This window comes from Ambystoma mexicanum, chromosome 5q (genome assembly GCF_040938575.1).
Source record: "Ambystoma mexicanum isolate Mex_15411 chromosome 5q, UKY_AmexF1_1, whole genome shotgun sequence".
NCBI lineage: Eukaryota > Metazoa > Chordata > Amphibia > Caudata > Ambystomatidae > Ambystoma > Ambystoma mexicanum.
Window position 1 is genome coordinate 1,276,215,554 of NC_090933.1, and position 17,227 is coordinate 1,276,232,780.

The 17,227-nt window shown below is 48.2% G+C and overlaps 1 protein-coding gene across 1 annotated transcript in view; it reads left to right on the top strand.

Annotated features, from left to right (window-relative positions):
• The window catches only part of PARK7 (Parkinsonism associated deglycase), a 105,587-nt gene extending 88,912 nt beyond the window's left edge, over window positions 1-16,675 (top strand). Inside the window, exons 5-6 of the mRNA XM_069621847.1 lie at window positions 14,977-15,063; window positions 16,123-16,675. Coding sequence (XP_069477948.1) covers window positions 14,977-15,063; window positions 16,123-16,283 — 248 coding nt within the window. The 3' untranslated portion in view covers window positions 16,284-16,675. The remainder of the gene's footprint in view (window positions 1-14,976; window positions 15,064-16,122) is intronic.
• Window positions 16,676-17,227: the final 552 nt, after the last annotated feature.

A 17,227-nucleotide genomic window follows, 5' to 3' on the forward strand; every position in this document is an offset into this window, starting at 1 on the left:
CCAGTCTTCGCCCTTCTGACAAACACAAAGCTCTCACATTCCTTAACCAATTTCTCACACCCGATAAAAATCAATTTTCCTTTTCCATGAAAGCACCTCCTCTTAATTCCAATGTCCTCCAGCTTGGAGGTGATCTCTGCGTCTTACCTCACGATTTGGTTTTTCCACTCCTCCATCCTGTCTTCCGCTGCAGTCAGGCCACTCTATACCCTTTCCGTTGCGCTCATTTTCTCTCCTACTTCCGACATCCAGATTGTCTGCTCCACGTTCATTGCTTTGTGATGTCCTTGAGACCCAGGAGTGTCTGGCATCTGCTCATGGGCGGCCCCAGGCCCCTGCTTGAGAGAGTTTAATCCCTGACAGTTCTGAGTGCAGGCAGAATGCTGTGCACTGCAATTAGGCTCTGTCTGGCACTGCGATGAGAAAGCGTTTGAACGACCAGAGCCTGTTTATATTTTTCACCTAGAAGATCACTGCATTTACACAATCATTAACGAAGCAGCAGACTCCTACCAAGTGATATTCGTACACCCCTATGCACCTCCTAGGATGAAGCCAAAGGATTAACTGCTGGGCTCAGCTTTTAGATGGCTATGCCACCAGTGATAAGCATTGCTTTGCAAATCTAAATAGCCTCAGAATTGGGGTTGAAGATGCATCTAATTGGCCAAAGGAAGGTGTAATGGGTATTGCGCTGCCTGGGCCCAGATTATGGAGGGGTTGACAGTTCAATAGGTTGATGGCCTCACTCATGACTGGCATTCCGAATTGTAACCCAGAAGCCCTCCGTCCCTCACCCCCCCCCCACTACCCCTCTCCACCCACCCCAAAAATTGAGGCTGGCTCTGCCTCGGCAGGATCCAGAAGCCCTCCGTCCCTCACCCCCCCCCCCACTACCCCTCTCCACCCACCCCAAAAATTGAGGCTGGCTCTGCCTCGGCGTCATCCTGCTGTTGCTAATCAAATCACAAGGTCGTCTCTGTAATTTGTCCATGTCAACCCACCAGCTCATGGAGTGATGAGTGTTGGGAAAGATTTCTCTTTACAGCTCTTTTACTTTCTATGGACCCCAAACCTTTAGCATTTATTTAGGGTTCAGTGAAGCCGGAAGCTTCACTACACTGACTGTTCAGTAGATGTATCATTTTTTATGCTTAATCCCCTCTCCTAGTGAGACCCCCAGCAGTTTTGCTGGACTTCTGGACCTTTTTCTTTTAATCCAGAATGAGTGGAGTTTTTGTCGGCTCATTCATTCTTGGGGGCTCTGTCTTTTGGAACGCGTTCCTTTCTATTGTACTGTCCTATGGAGTCTATTTTTCTCCATAGCTCTTAAAGGCATCCGTATTGTCCTATTGCAGCACACAGCTCCTCATGGGCTGGGGACTGTTAATGTCCTCCTTTTGAGATTGTTTTCTTTATCCTCCAGTAACTACAGACACTTGAGGATAGGGAGCTATCTATTTAGTATCTCTCCTAAAGTTATATTCTGAGAGATTGGCACACACCACTTTCTGTGGAGTGCCAAAGGAATACTCAGTATCCCCTTCTCTCTGCTCCTGTGACTTTTAAATCTAGTTATGGCTGGTGGCAGTGGACGTGTCCTACCAACTATTGTTGTTTTTATTTCGCAGGCTATATCTATAGCCTCGATAGTGCACAATAGGAGCACCTGAGTACCAACTCAGGGTGCTCCCTTCGTTAAAAAAAAAAAAAAAAAAAAGTTGAACTTTTATTTTATTGGCAGAGTTCAGGTAAGCACACACACTGAGCACTTCAACGTCGCTATAGACATACATAATACAGCATAGGTATTGGCAGTCCATATATATCATCTTCATAAGGTAAGGGAGAAACAGTTACAACCACAGGTCATATCTTATTCATGAGGTTGGGGATACATTTGAGGCCATGTCGTCATCAGTCTGTTTGTTAAGATAACTGCAGAAGGCAGTCCAAACATTTCTGCGAGACTGCGCAGGTAGTAAGGCAATATATTCCTCTTTGCATGTTTGTGTCCAGGTAAGGGCAGAGAGCCACATCTTAAAGGTAGGAGGGGAGGGAGGCTTCCAACACTGCAGTATACATTTCTTGGCCACCATACTTCCCACATTTAGAAATATAGCCATTTTCTTAATCTCATCGCCTCTCCAGACACCAAACAGTAATGCCATCGGGTCCGGGCCAATTACTGTACCCACAATCTCAGAAAGTGCATCAAGATCATCACCCCAGAATGTACTGAGCGCTACGCACGTCCAAAACATATGCGCGTGGTCCGCGTTGTCAGCCAGGCATCTCGGGCAAACTTGCATACAGCCATGGGAGAATCTGGTCAGTCTATGTGGGGTGTAGAACACTCAATTCAGTAGTTTATACTGCATGCATCGATATCTGGAATTTAGGGAAACCTTACTCGTGTGGGAGCACATCCTCTTCCACAAGTAGTCTGTGATGTCCAGACAGAGTTTATTGGCCAAAGCACTCCGGGCACTGGCGGCAACGTCTGGGGACTTTGTCAGCAGGATTTTATATAGGGAGGAGACTGTTGCTGGAATTGGCAATGTAGTGCAGTTCGGGGGTTCCGCTGGGAATGATGACCACGGACTGCAGCTCGGAGTCTATAATACTGCAACATTTCTAGAGCTGAGCCTGTATGGCCAGGGCGCCACGTCTGTGGTGTGATAAACTGTCCTTCCGGGAATAGGTCAGTCAATGCTTGGTACCCCAGGCCTGACCAGTGTTGAGAAAGGAGTTTGTCATGAGTAGGTTCCAGCCCAGGGAAGCACCATATGGGGAGCCATTTATAGTATGGGCGGGGAGTGGATGTATGGTTAAGAAGGCGTCGCCACGCCACAAGGGTAGACTCCATGGAATCAGCTGGGGCTTCATTTGTATATTTATGTTGAAGAATTAGGGTCATAGTGTTGACCCGGTCGTGGCCAGTTTTTCCAGTATGTAGAAAATTGGGCTTGGGCTGCTATCCAGTATAGAGTCAGATCAGGGGCTGCATTTCCTCCTTTCTCGTAGTGCAAGGCCATATGCTGCCATTTCTTTCGTACTGCCCCAGCGTGCCAAAGGAATTGAGAGCCCATTACATGTAGTTCATCAAAGTATTTCTGCCCTGGCCAAATCGGCACATTTCCGAAGATATATAGAAGCTTGGGGACCAGGACCATCTTAATCAATGAGAGCCTACCGGCCAAAGCGAGTGGTAGGGCGCGCCAACGGGTAACTTTAGATTCAAAGTATTTTGCACCAGCGGTATAGTTATCAGCGAGTAAAGCAGATCTAGATGGTGCTACCTGGACACCCAGGTATCTGATACTGTCAGGTGACCAGCAGAAGGGGGTATTCACAAGTCAGACGCTGGGTTGCACTGGTGAGGGGGAATATCTCGGGATTTCGTATAATTGATGGTAAAGCCAGAGAAGGTGCCTACTTTGATTTTGTCTCTCAATATGGGGTCAAGATGTGTAGATGGGTTCCTGACATACAGTAGGACATCATCCACATATATATTGATATTATGTCCAGGGGAAATGCCAGACGTATGCCCTTCCGGGAATGTCGTGCCCTGACATAATCTGCCATTGGCTCTATGACCAGTGCAAAGAGGATTGGGGTTAAAGGGACAGCCCTGGCACGTACCCCTCTGCAGTTCAAAGGAATGTGAGGTCCAAGAGTTGACCAAGACACTGGCGGTGGGGCAAGTGTATAATATCTTAATGTAATGAATCGCTTTCGAGCCAAGCCCCATCTTCTCCAGGACTGCCCACATATATTGCCACAAGACCATATTGAAGGCCTTCTGTGCGTCTAGTGTGACCGCAACTGCCTCCACGCCCTGGTCTATTCTTGCAAGGACATTGAAAAGCCTCCTAATATTAAGTCGTTGAGCGTCCAGGTACAAAACCACTTTGGTCGTCGTGTACAAGGTGCGACATAATTGGGCGGAATCTATTGGCCAGGGTCCTGGCAAGTATCTTGGTGTCTAAGTTCATAAGCGATAGGGGCCTATAGGACCCGCATTCGTCGCTGGGCTTACCAGGCTTGAGAAGAACTGTTGAGATTGCCTCATGCATTGAAGGGGGAAGGGTGGATTTGCGGACTGCCCTGGACCAAACCTCCAACAATCTAGGTGCTAGGATGGCTACATGTTCCTGATAGAACTCTGAAATGAGGCCATCGGGGCCAGGGGCCTTGCCTCGACGGAGGTCAGTGATGGCCTTGACTATCTCATCGAGCGTTATAGGGGTGTCTAGTTGCTCGCGGGTGGATTGGGATATGAGAGTCATGGGAATTTGGTCGAGCAGATCTAGAATATCATGTGTGTTGTGTTCATGTCGTGGAGTGTGTAAGTCAGCGTAGAATTGTGAAAATATTGAAAGCATTTGCTCGTTGGACCCTTGTGGAACCCCTTGCGCATTCTTTATGCTTTCTATATGGGTCCTACCCCCTCTGCCCGGATTAGCCTAGCCAGTGTTCTCCCAGGTCTTTTGCCCTCCCCATATTTCCTTGGTCGCGCCAAGTACTTTATCTCACGCATATCGTGAGATTCAAATGTCTCCAGTTCTGCTCTTATCTGTGCAAGCTTGGATGGCATTGCATCTGCCGCACATTCAGGCTCCAGATCTTTGAGTGTAGTCTCGGAGCGCTGTAGGTCATTCCGAATGGTTTTTGCGACACCCGCCTCCCGCGAGATGACCAGGCCCCTGATATAAAGTTCTAAGGCCTCCCACCGAACCCTGAAGGTGGTGTCTCGCTGATGTTTGCATTCAAAGAAGGTCCTGATGTCTGAGAGGATCTCGACCTTGAAAACTACATCAAGTAGTGCTTCGGATTTAAGCGCCAGGTATTGCGAGGGGGCAGTAGGGGGCCCGAGCGCCAGGTACAGCGTCACAGGTGCGTGGTCGGACAGGGTGCGAGTTAGGATACTGGCATCTGTGACCTTACTAATTAGTTTGCCCGTGGCCATAAACAGATCTATTCTAGATGAGCTATCATGGACAGAAGGGTAGAAGGTATAATCTCTCGATTGAGGATAGAGTATCTTCCAGACGTCTTGCAACCCAAGGGATAGCATGTGTGCATGTAGCCTTCTAGCCGCCCGTGAGAGGATTCTGGGTGCCGTACCTGTCCTGTCTAGATCATTAAAGAGTATAAGGTTTATGTCCCCCCCAACCCCCAAACTATAGGAACCCCAACATATCCCATCAGTATGGAGGATACCTTATCATAGAATTCAGGTGTCCACATTAGGGCTGTACGTTCACCAACAGGCACTCCCAGCCTGCCAATATGCAGTGTAGAATAACGTACCTCCCTTCCAGTACAAATTTCACAGATTTCTGAAGCAGTGTTAAGACTCTCCTGGATTGTGTAGAGTATGTAGTGTAAAACCTGTTCGAGCCCCAGTGGGGTGCCAGGCATGATGCAAGGTGGCCAAGGGCGTGTCTCTTGGAAAAGGAGTATCTTCACACCGTGCCTCAGCACATATGCTGCTATCTTGCGGGCCTTTATGTAGTGGCCTATTCCCCAGGCATTCCACAACATTATCTGAAGAGCCATAACATTGTTTCAATGAATATCCCAGTGTGCACGACTGCGTATGTGCCAAAAGCTGTTAATGATGAATCAATGTCTACTACTTGCGTGTTGTACCTTGCCCTCTCTGCCTTTTTTAGCGATCACCCCACCCCTCCACCCTCACAGCATCTCCCCAACCGGCAGTGTAATTGTTCCTCCCCCCAGTCCTCCCTAGGGTGAGCCATCCCCAACCCCTGCAGCGGCCCAACAGGGGCTTGCAAGCAACAGGAACATAGTAATAAACATTGCAGTTGCAGTGGGGTGCGCCGCTGCCATGCGGCCAACTTACATGGGAACCCAGGGGGTTCCTCTACATTTTTCACTGCATTCGTGGCGATCGGGCCCGCCCCTCTTGGAATAGGAGCCAGGCGGCCACACTTCTGGATAGCAAACGTGGGATAGTTTAGATATACATGGAACAGTAACTGCGATCCAGAGAATCAGGGTGGGATCGGAGGCCATACATATGATGTAACTTATGAGTAATTAAATTGGCGAAAGTAATAATGGTTGCCACCATGGGGGCGGCCATGCCGAACAGCCGATTCATATCAGTAAAGCAAGTAAACTAGTTGCGTAAGGGGTGCTAGTTATAAGACGTAGAAAAGATGAACCTGAAAATAGAACATCCGACGTGGAAGGTGTCACACTGATTTCAGTCGTTCTCCATTAGGTCGTCGGCAGGGACTTGTAAAGTGATGTGTGCCTCAATGAATATCACCGCCTCATCCGGTACCATAAAAAAAGTACAGTTTGTTATTAAAGGTGAAATTTAGGCGAGTATTTGATCACTGTGTCTATATCTTCAAATTTTCTCTGATTGGCCTCGGGAAGTCACCAGGTTTAGGGCGTGAAGCTAGTGCTCAGTGTGCCCGCTCAACTGCAAAAAAGGGGGATAGGCTGGGGGCACCCAGTAGGTCCTTGAGTAGATTTTCTGTTGCCAGTTCAACCCGGCCCTTAAGCGCGTTCTCTGGGACCCTGACAATTCGTATGTTATTCCTCTGTGATCTCGACTCCAGATCACATTTGGCTTTGACTGATTTCATGTCACGGACTAGGGTAGACAGTGTCTTGCAGTGCTGTGATACCGTCCTCGTTGGCACTAATCCTGGTTTCCGCCTCCGTAATCCTGGAGCCCTGCTGGTCCAGTTTCGATCTGAGTGATGCGACATTGCCATTAATGTCGTCCAGCTTCTTGTGGAAGGAAGCAAAGTTCTTGGCCATGGACTCCATCATAGTAGCAAGATCAGTGCCACGGGCGTCCGTTTGTATGTCTGCGTCGTTCTGACTGGTGGCGGGCTGTACCTGTTCAGGTCGGGCTGTAGCTTTAGCAAACTTGTCCATGGCACTGATTTTGCCAGTGCCACGGGATCTGTTGGACATCTTGAGTATGAGCAGACCCTACAGGTGTCAGTGAGCGCCGTGTATTCTTCACTAGTGGCACGGAGTTGGGATCCTGTAATTTTCCCAGACCTGAGGGCGATGCTACGAGCGATAGCGGCATAGAGTTGAAGTAGTGAAAGGTCGAGATCACAGTTGACCGTCGAACTAAACGTGCAGGTATGTCTCGCCTTGTGCCCAAGGAGAGCCTCAGGTGTGAGCTGTTGAGTCCTGGTATCCGCAGTGCAGTCGCTTAAGGTATCGCCCCTGTCAGTTGCCACAGGATGTCAGGTGCGTGCTGCTTTAAGATGTCTGATGCCCAGCCCTGAACCCCAGGTGGATCAGCCAGGCGGGCGGTCTCTAGGCCACCAGCACTCGCAGGTATATCCGCAGTGCAGCTCGCCGGCGGTAGGATAGGCGCACCAGGAGTAGATATGCTGGGAAGCAGGCAGGCTGACATGCCACAGGGGATGGTTAAATCTGGGGCATAGCACAACATAGCCAATGTGGAGTGACTTCAGTCAAGATATAAGGATCTGTTCCAACAGACGTTGCAGTGTGATCCCCTGGAGCAGGTCAGCACCCCAGCCAAAGAACCCAGTAGCTAGGGGGATTCTAGAGGCCCCCCAGCTGGTTTGACCTGTGTGCACCAACGGTGGATTGGGGGGACGGTATGTGGTGTACAACACTCTGTGGTGTACAACACTCTCCGTGGGAGCAGCTCACGCCCAGGCACCTAGGCTCCAGCGTTATTCAAATGTTCACCAGAGGGCCGGTTTCCAAAAGCATGCAGCCCGCGGTAGACGGGCAGATCCTACCGTCACATTAATGTATGCGGTCGTCCTCAGAGATTCTCCCCAGCTGGATCGGCAGTGTTGCAGGGGGCCAGACCGCACTGCTCACTGCCACGGCCGTCCCCCAGAAACCAGGCAAGGCGGCGGCCGCCCCTCCACAGTCCGGGCACAGGATTGCAGGGTACTTCTCACACCAGCACCCCGAGTGCGGCCCTCCTCGGGGAAGCTGCCCAGAGCAGCCGCACTCAAGGCCCAGCACCGTATCTGTATTCGGCACGGGGCAGGGGCGCCCACACACTGCCAGCCCCCACAGCAGATGGAGGCGAGGTGGGGGCAAGGGGAGCGAGGCTCGCACCGGTGCGGCCCGTGTGCCCGGCTGGCCGCCGGCAATGGGCCAGGACATCCACGGCCCGGAGCGTGAGCAGGCACATCTGTCGGCAGCCCAGGACGGGTGTTACGGCAGAGCACAGCAGGAAACGAGGTGTTGTATCCCGCTTATGGGGCAACGTATGTCCGGGCACAGGCCCCCAGGTCTGCCACGGCGGTCCCACTATGGTGGGAAGGTGAACAAATCAAAAGGACCGCCAAGCACAACGCAGCTCTCCGGTCCTCCCAGGTCGCTTCAGGCCCCCTGTGGCGTAGGATGAGCGAACAGCTCCCAGGATAATCAGTTTCCCAAATTTCGGCTCACAGCTGCCAAATTTAATGATCTACCTACGAGCCGGATGGCAAGGCAGGGGAATGCAGGATGCTGCCACATTAGCAGGATGACTGTTGGCTTCACACGGAGCTACGGGGCTAGGCAGTCATCTTTGTGCTGCTCAACAGCGCCCCCCGGCTCCCTTCTTTTTTTTGCTATTACTAGCGTGGTTGTTCTTTGACAGCCCTTCTTCAACACTTCTGGGAGGGGGAGGCCTGTGTATATGTCCTGCCTTTGGCAGGAATCCATGGGTATCACCGCCTATGCTCCAGAGTGTCAGCACAGTGGGCGGGGGGGATGGAAAACTCCTTGCCCACTTCCTGCATGCCCATTGTCTGCCAGAGTGCCTGAATATGACCAGCTCCCACTGGGGTCTGGCTGTCCTAATTGGACAGCCAAACGCCCCTTTCTGTAAATTGAGAGAGATTGCAGAGGAGTGTGTGCTGGAACCGGAGAATACAACCTGAGACAGCTGCTGACACTTTGCAACACCGGGAAGCGACCACTTCTGTCCTGACATAGTTTTCTGTGTGACAGAGGTGCTCCGAAGAGTATGTCTCCTTCCCTTTGACTGGTGGGAACAACCAGTCCCAAGGTTAACTTTGTTTTGAGCCCTCTCCCGAGGTCCTGTGAGATTCCAAAGCCGAGAAACTCAATACCATAAGACATGCTGCCCATTCCAAGTTCGTCGTGGAGAGGCCGAACTCGTCCAAATCTTTGCTGAGCCCTCAAGGACACTTCAGAGAACCAACTTGCCCAGACCACCTCAGCAAAGTGTGGGACTGTAAGAAGCAAAGAAGAGTGATCAGACGAATTGTGCCCTTTGTTGGAGCTGCAGAAAAGGCGCCAAATCCACAGTGACCCAACAAGTTGATGGAAGCCATACCAGAGGTACTCCCTCGAGACTGCTGCTGAGAGATCCCCTCCATTGCCCTGCCTTTCGTCATCAGACCAAGGATTCCAGAGGTCGGGTCCAGCACAGCCACATCAAAGAGAATCCAGGCACAACGTCTACTTCAATTCAAAGGTAATGTGGGGTAAAAGGTATTGCTTGCCTTGATCCGAGAAGTAGCTCCAGAGCTTTGGAGTGCACCCAGAGGTGTCGAGGATACCCCTCTTACCTCAGACCCAAGCTGCTGCTTGTGTCCCCTTATCGAGTCCTTAACAGGGTCTCCACCGTTGGTTGTTAACTTGCTGCTCACTTGACTAGAGACTTGAAGAAATAAACGGGAACTCTTCGTATTCTGCTGCTTGTCCAGCCTTTGAGCCCTCTCTGAACGGCTTTCGGCTAGGGTTGCGTTTTCAGATTTAAGGACTTGCTGTGCGAAGAAAGCATCCCTAGATCCTTGTACAGTGCTAGTGTTATACTAACCATTATCCATCTCTAATGTCACTTGCTTATATGTATATGCAGAGTAAATGTCTTACTGTATTTCTGCTAAGAACCGCAAGTGCGCTTAGTTACCGATAATACGATAACATTGACTTTTCACTTTCTAAAGTTGCAACAAATGCAACTGCGAATAATCACAAACTAAGAAGTGTCTTTGAAGTGTATTCTAAAGTATTCCGAAGTGTTCTTGTATAAACGTATGAGGTATTTAAGGTGATTCTGGTTTAAATATATAATCTTATATTGTCTATATGTGTAAGTGTTAAATTGCAGTGCATGTCTAACTGGGTTCAGTGTACTTCCTATAGCTCACATCTTCCTCTTTAGATACGCCTGACTGCTCTGCCACTCTACCAAGGTTCCAGCAGTAGTACAGACTGATACTAAGCGTTGGGGGGGGGGGGGGATCTACAAACCACTGGCATAGTTTAGTAAAGTCTTAGAAAAGTCCCCTAACATTATCTTTTGCTCATCTGTCCTGGGGGAAACTGACATGTCCTTCAGGCTGTCATACTGGGAAACATTGTTTCCCCTAGTCTTGTTACTTTGTTACTACTTTTGGTAACTTATCACTTTTGTAACTTTATATTATTGTACAATGCATCCTAGGTGTGCTACAACACATCTTGGGTGTGTTTTTAAGGGACAAGCTGGGGCAGCAGTTACACAAAAATAAATAAATAAATAAATAATTTCGTTTTAGCCTTACCCCGTTTTGGCTACTAACTGTGGCCAGTGGTCAAACATGGCCATGCCACACATTTTCTCGCTTGTCCTTTGTCCATCTTGTATTTTACCCTTCTTCCTGGCCTGTGAGGCCAGGAAAATACTTGTATAGACTTCCAGTGCCTGGGAAAGCAGAGGCTTTTGGCAGGTTACTGGAGTGCTATGTGTGTGCTGCCATGATGTGGGTGGGAACTGTCTGGTCCCAATACACAAGAGAGAGCGTGTGTGTTTGTTTTCATTGGCTAGTGGGAGTTCCACTTCTTTCCTGGCATTTAGGATAAGAGGGCCCCTGCACCCACTCTGGAGAGATCCTTGAATAAACCAAAGCAGCCAAGAATCCTGTCCAGTTGCAAGACCCGCGAAGGGACCGGAGACCCATTGGAAGAAGGCCTGCTGCCCAACTTCTGCTGCTGTCCTGGAGGAGCCATGTCGTGTGGAAGATCTACAGCAGTCCTGCGAAGGACCTGCCACCCTTGCAGTGGAGGGAACATCCATTCTCGACGTCAGCTCAGAGTCCTACGAAGAAGAGCGCTTCAGAAGTGCCCCTGGACTGGCCAGTTGCTGACCAGCTCTGAGGCTACCGTGCAGCAGACGTCGCCATTTAGAGTTCAGGCCTGGAACTTGGGGGATTTCCAGCTTCTGCAACAAGACTCACCTCTGCGAAATTCCATGGTCCTAGCATCAAGGGGACCGGAGATAGGAGGCCAAGTCTGACCACGGCAAGTGAATCCCTTTGCGTCGCCGTCCATTGGTGGCCGTTGTCTAAATCTACTTACCAGGGTCCAGTCCTGTCCTGATAGGTGCCCTGCATCAAGTTCTTTTGCATTTCTCAACTGGAAGACCTTGCACCACCATTAGTCGCCGACCAGAGGAGTTCTCGAGCCTGCAGCCCCTGGGGGAAATCAAGGGCTGAGGCTGACAGTGGGAAAAGCGACCTCGCACCCTCTTCAGCAGACCTGCGAAATCCTACAAAGAATCGGTGTACGGGGGTGAGTTATAGCGATACTTACCTGCACCCCCTATATCCCTCTAAAGTTTTGATAACACTTATAACTTTTGTAATAGTTTGGCTTTGCCATTGATCGTGCACACAAGCACTCTGCAAGTTTGTGGACACGTTTGTTAGATTAACTTGTCCCCTAACCCTTGGAACTGTTCATTGGACCAGCTTCAAAAAACTGTATGGAACTTATCGAGTGTTGTGTGATAGAATTGCCTGTTGGTAGTCATTTATCACTATGGACATCATTAAAGTAGTATTTTTATACCCGTTTGTCTGTGTTCCCCGACTATTTATCACTGTGTGCTCATTGAGGCCCCTTATAAGCTTATCACCTCTTAAGACTTGGCCTAGACAACTCGCCTTGCTACCTTGAACTGGTTTGGCTACACCTCCCAGAGTTGTCCCAGTCACAATACTAGGTTGGCTTTCTATACATCTGTCCACCAGGCCAGAGCATAGAAAATATGTCCTTAAAACAGCAAGTAAAGACACTCGCCCTTGATCGCCTGCACAGGCTGAACAGTTTATCAGCCACCTAGCCAATGCTAGCAGCCACAATTCTGCATTGCTGATGGTGTGCTTTTGGTCACTTGGCAGGTCTGTAATTTCTGTTAAAACTGCATGCTTAAGTTTGTAAAGGAGGGGTGGAAACACCCTGGGTAAGCAAAGAGGACAGGACAGGCCAGGGGAAATCATATTCCCCAAAAGAGTTTTACAAAGACCTATTTTATTTAACAAAACCCTTATAGAACAGGGACAGCAAGACAATCTGCGTACTCTTAAATGATTCCAGTTCCAGGCTTCACAGGACTTTAAGAATGATGATTACACCACAACTGATGTTTCATTCTAGAAATCCTCTGAGGTGGGGGGGATTGGTTAAGGGGATCAACTAGATATATATTCCATTAGGGCTCATACGCTCATTGTCTGCACTCTATTTGGTGGCCCCGCCTAAGAACACCTACTAAACTGATACAGGTAAAAACATGTCATCATAATACAAAACTATTGGCCATTGCAACATTTTATAGATGAGCGTTAAATGTTGGTGGGATTGGTCAGAGGTGTCTTTCTCAGCCTTGGCACTTTGGAAGCACATTAGCAACAATAGGGGTTGGTGAGACCGGCACCAAGGTGCTACTTTTGCCATTAAGGTTACAATTTCTGATACTCTAGGCCACAAGCCAGGGCGTTTAACTTTGCATTATCTTGTAACTTTTGTCCCAAAAACGAGATGGGAAAGAAGGCCTTGGCCTGTCTGTCCCTGAATCTGATGAATAGACATTCTCCTCAGATTGTAGGTCGCGTTTGTGTAGACAGCATTTTGAATTATTCTGCTCAGCATTTACTGGTATTTTAGCCCTTCTTAATGCAGCTGTCATTACCCTTGCTAGCCTCTAGAGACATGTTTGAGCTACTTTCTTCCCAATATTGAGCCTTAGTAAATGGGAATCTGACCTTCCAGAATGATTTGTTTCTTTGCTTAGTCTACGAGAAATGCATCTCATGCCTGAGAACTGTTATTGTCAGTTCTCTTGAGTGCCAATCCAACCCTAATCTGTGCACGATAACCTTGGAACAAGATGTATAGTTATTGTCTGGGCTGCTCAGGACTGACTTTTCTGCTACCTCAGCGAGCCAGGTCCCCCTGCAGCTTTGAGGCTTCTCGATGTCTCCCATTCACTTGAACGTGGCTGCACGGTCCATCTTGTTTAACATGGCCACTCATTTTTCCTGCGTTTCTGCATTAAGCAAGCTTTACATGTATTTCTTGCATTTTCAGCCTATGTGGAGCATGTTTTCTAGCCTATTGGATGCAAGCATTTTCTTCATGTCTAAGTGCAATTTGACCTTTTGTTCGTGTAGCTTCATAGTGGATGCATATCTGCTTTGGGTCAAATATATCTACGTGTGTCGGTTTCAGTAGTGACATTTGCATCTTTGGTTACAACATGTTCAGGTCTTCCATAGTTTGCAAATATATCTCTTTAATTGATCCGGGATAAGGTTGGCAGGGTTGCCTCCGCGAGTAACCTCTCTCCCATCTGCGATATGGTGGTGGAGAGGAGGTGGTTGATGTGAGGTGAACTGTCAAATTTCTATAGCAGTGGGACAGGAGAGGTGCCGACGTAATGAATGACTAGTTTATTTGCCTCTCAAGTTGCCTCTCATATGTCGCTCCTACTTCAGGAGTTGTGCACCTTGTAGGGTCACAGACATAGAAGTCTAGCCGCACTGCTCCTGATCGAGCTCTCATGGCGATGGTGCGCACACCATAGGCCTGGTTATCCTGAATCCCTCTTCGGTGTTCTGGGCGAGTTCCCCCTCACTCGCGGTGTTGTTGGTGAATTTATCCCCAACCAAGTTTGAACAGCTTCCAGTCCTGCCACTCCTTGCCGCTCACCTTATGTCTACACGCAATGGTGCTGGGCACGTTCTTTTGGACTGGACAGTGAGTCTTCCAACCCCATTAATACTCCGGTCGAGACAGCTTCCTCAATTCCACTTGGGATGTTCCACTATGAAAGTAAGTGGCTGCATCTCCCACTCGCCTCCTAACCAGCAATGCCTCTAATCCGCTCATGGCTTTCTTCTGTATCTATGCAAAATTAGTGGCCCTCGGTCACTCGCATTCTCAGCCTTGTTATTGGGGGCAGTCCTAGGAGGTCTACCACCCTTTCTCGGTCCACTGGCGATTCGAGGGGTCTAAACCGTTTCTCCTTGAGGAACACCATTGGGGGGGAGCTGATCTAAGAGACTCCCATCTTCTATGCACCCCCCTACTGGCCTCGGTCTGCTTAGATTTTAACCAGTTACTCTAATCGTGCATTGCTGTTTCTGCCACAGTGCTCTTGCACTGCACTGAATCCCTCCCATGTGAACTGCTTGGGTTATTCGTTTGCTACTTGCTTTTGTTCAGGCGCTGAGTGTTTTGCGACTATCGTGAGTGCACCGCTGCCAAGATAAATGAGTGCATTAAGTGCATCACTATGACATATGTTTTTACCCTGTGGACACAGGATGAGTTGGCCTGACCGGATTGGAGCCTATCATTTTTTCTCAGGTCGATAAATTTAATAACATTAAATATGCTATTGATACCTATGCCATCCTTCGCAGCTGGTGGAGGCTGATGCGAAACACTAAAAATGTGATGTTTCTAATGTCATTTCTCCTATAATTATGATTGGTTACTTTTTACTCTGCTTTTCCATCCTCTTTATAACACATTAACCATTCTACAATTTCTCCCTTAATTACATTTGCTTTGAAACCAGAAAGTCTTTTTAAACATCCACCCCCACTGAACCATCACAATGCTTTGGGAAAGGTTTTTTGCATGTATTTCTGCGACGGTCAGTTTGTCCCAACACTTAATTTCTTGTTGCAGGTCCCACAGCTCTGCTGGCACATGAAATTGGTTTTGGAAAGAAGGTCACCACGCATCCTTTGGCTAAAGACAAAATGATGGCTGGAGGTAAGGCATTGACCCATTCCCCGCTCTGAAGGCTGCAATGCTGACCCCTGTACTGGTGGCTGCTCTGCGAGTGGAGGGACCCATGCTCACCCTTGCCTTTGTCCAGTTGTGCTGGTCGGCTTTCTGCATTCCTTTTCAAGGAATCCAATCTGGGTGTGAATACAGTGGGTTGATTTATTGATGGCTCAAGTTTGTTATTTTGACTTGGGTACTGCGCGTCACGGATTTTTAAATTTATTATAGATGTTTGCTTTCAAAACAAACAAATTATTTTGGGAAGTTCAACTGTGAATCGATGCACAATAATCATAGAAAAGTACACATCCCGAGTAGGAGAAAGCAAAGGCCTAGTGTGTCTATATCAATACAGTTCAGGTTTGTGCTGTCAGTTTTCTTTTCCAAACCTGTTGCCCTTAGGTGTGTCGACTCAGTTTCAAATCTCAAGACATCCCTGCCTCAAATTAGTTATTGAAGGTATCTGTCGATCACAATGTGCATAATTCGATCTTTGCCATTATAAAAGATCTTGGCCAGAAACCGTTTTCATTTTGTGTAATCTCTGCTCCTGCAAAACCAAACGGTACCAGGCTATGATCTGGAGCAATAGACCATACTAACACTGCTGAAACTGCAGTAAATATTTCCCTCTGCCAGTTCCCCAAACTGGTGTTTTATGGTTGTTAAGCGGCTGTCTCGCATTTCTCTAATTCGCTGCGCTCCCTTCTTCCGTAGCAGGACCCTGTGAGCAATATACTGTGGTTTTGCTTTTAATTAAAGATGGCTGAGCTAGGAACTGATGTTGCCTCACTCGTTTGCACCTCTCCACTTCCCACCCCCAACCTCACTTGTCCCAGAGCGACCCTCCAACCTACTTCATTTTCCAGTGTGCCGTAGATTGCTAAACAGAAATTGTCCAACCTGCCATGTTCCATTTCTCTTACAAACCCCTGCATATAATGTTTTCAGTGGGCATAATGATCTGGTAATGCTCCCCCTGACCGCCCCATACCTCCTGCTGCTCTTTTTGTGTCTGAAGCATCTTTCTTCTTATGGTTTCAGATCATTACATCTACTCTGAGAACCGAGTGGAGAAAGATGGAAACCTCATCACCAGCCGTGGTCCTGGCACAAGCTTTGAATTTGCCCTCGCCATCGTGGAGGCACTAATGGGGCCAGAAGTCACCAAACAAGTGAAGGCTCCACTTGTCCTGAAAGACTAGACCTAGTTCCAGTAGCCAATCAAGCACCTTGACCGAGAAAGCACTCAAGACAAGTGGCACCCTCTCCATATAATTAGGAACTTGTTAGTTTGCAGTGCCTTTTTGATGATTGCTCATACATAACTTTTGAACACCTCCAGCATTGAGCCTAATCTAGTTGTCTGCACTGTCTCTGAAGCAGGAAGTAGAACATCTACATAAGATACATTTTTTAAATGTTTCCTGTGGCCTTTAGTGCTGTGATGAACAGAATTTGCGAATGGGGGAAGTATTTTTTCACTCGTTGGTCAGAAGAGCCCTTAGAACTAATGGGAAACCTTTGATCACCTGCGCTCATTTTGATTTTCTCTGAACGAATAATAAATTGAAAAAAATGAGGTTCAACTCAACAATTGCTTCCCTTCATCTTTTTAGTGTCTTGGGTCAGAAGAGGTACAGTTTGTGTGAGGCTCCTCCTGCTGATACTTTAAAACAAATTCATTTTGTGATCCAATAAAATGTTTACTAATTCCTAAATGGCAATAGTCTGACTAGAACCTATGTCTTCAGGTAGCAACGCCCTTCCTCTTTTCATTCGATGTCCTCTATGCCCTCCATATTGCAGGATGGGTTAAGGGGCATGTGTTTACCTCCCATGTGTCTAGACTGCTTCGCCATCGGCCAGAAGTTACTTCTGTACAGATTTGGATCCATCTGCCGGCTGTGGCCCGGAAATGCAACATTGTTGGCATGCTCAGCCATCGGGCCACATGAGCTAACCCCTTTCTTCCAAATGCAAGACTTCTGTCCATGTGAACTATGTGCCATCACTGCCTCTTCACTGAAGACTGCTGTATTACCTTTACTGAAGACACAATGCCTACTGGAAAGACCACAAAATTGCACACAAACCTTCACTGCAAGAACTCAAGGCCGACTTCATTCACTGGTCAATACAATGTGTC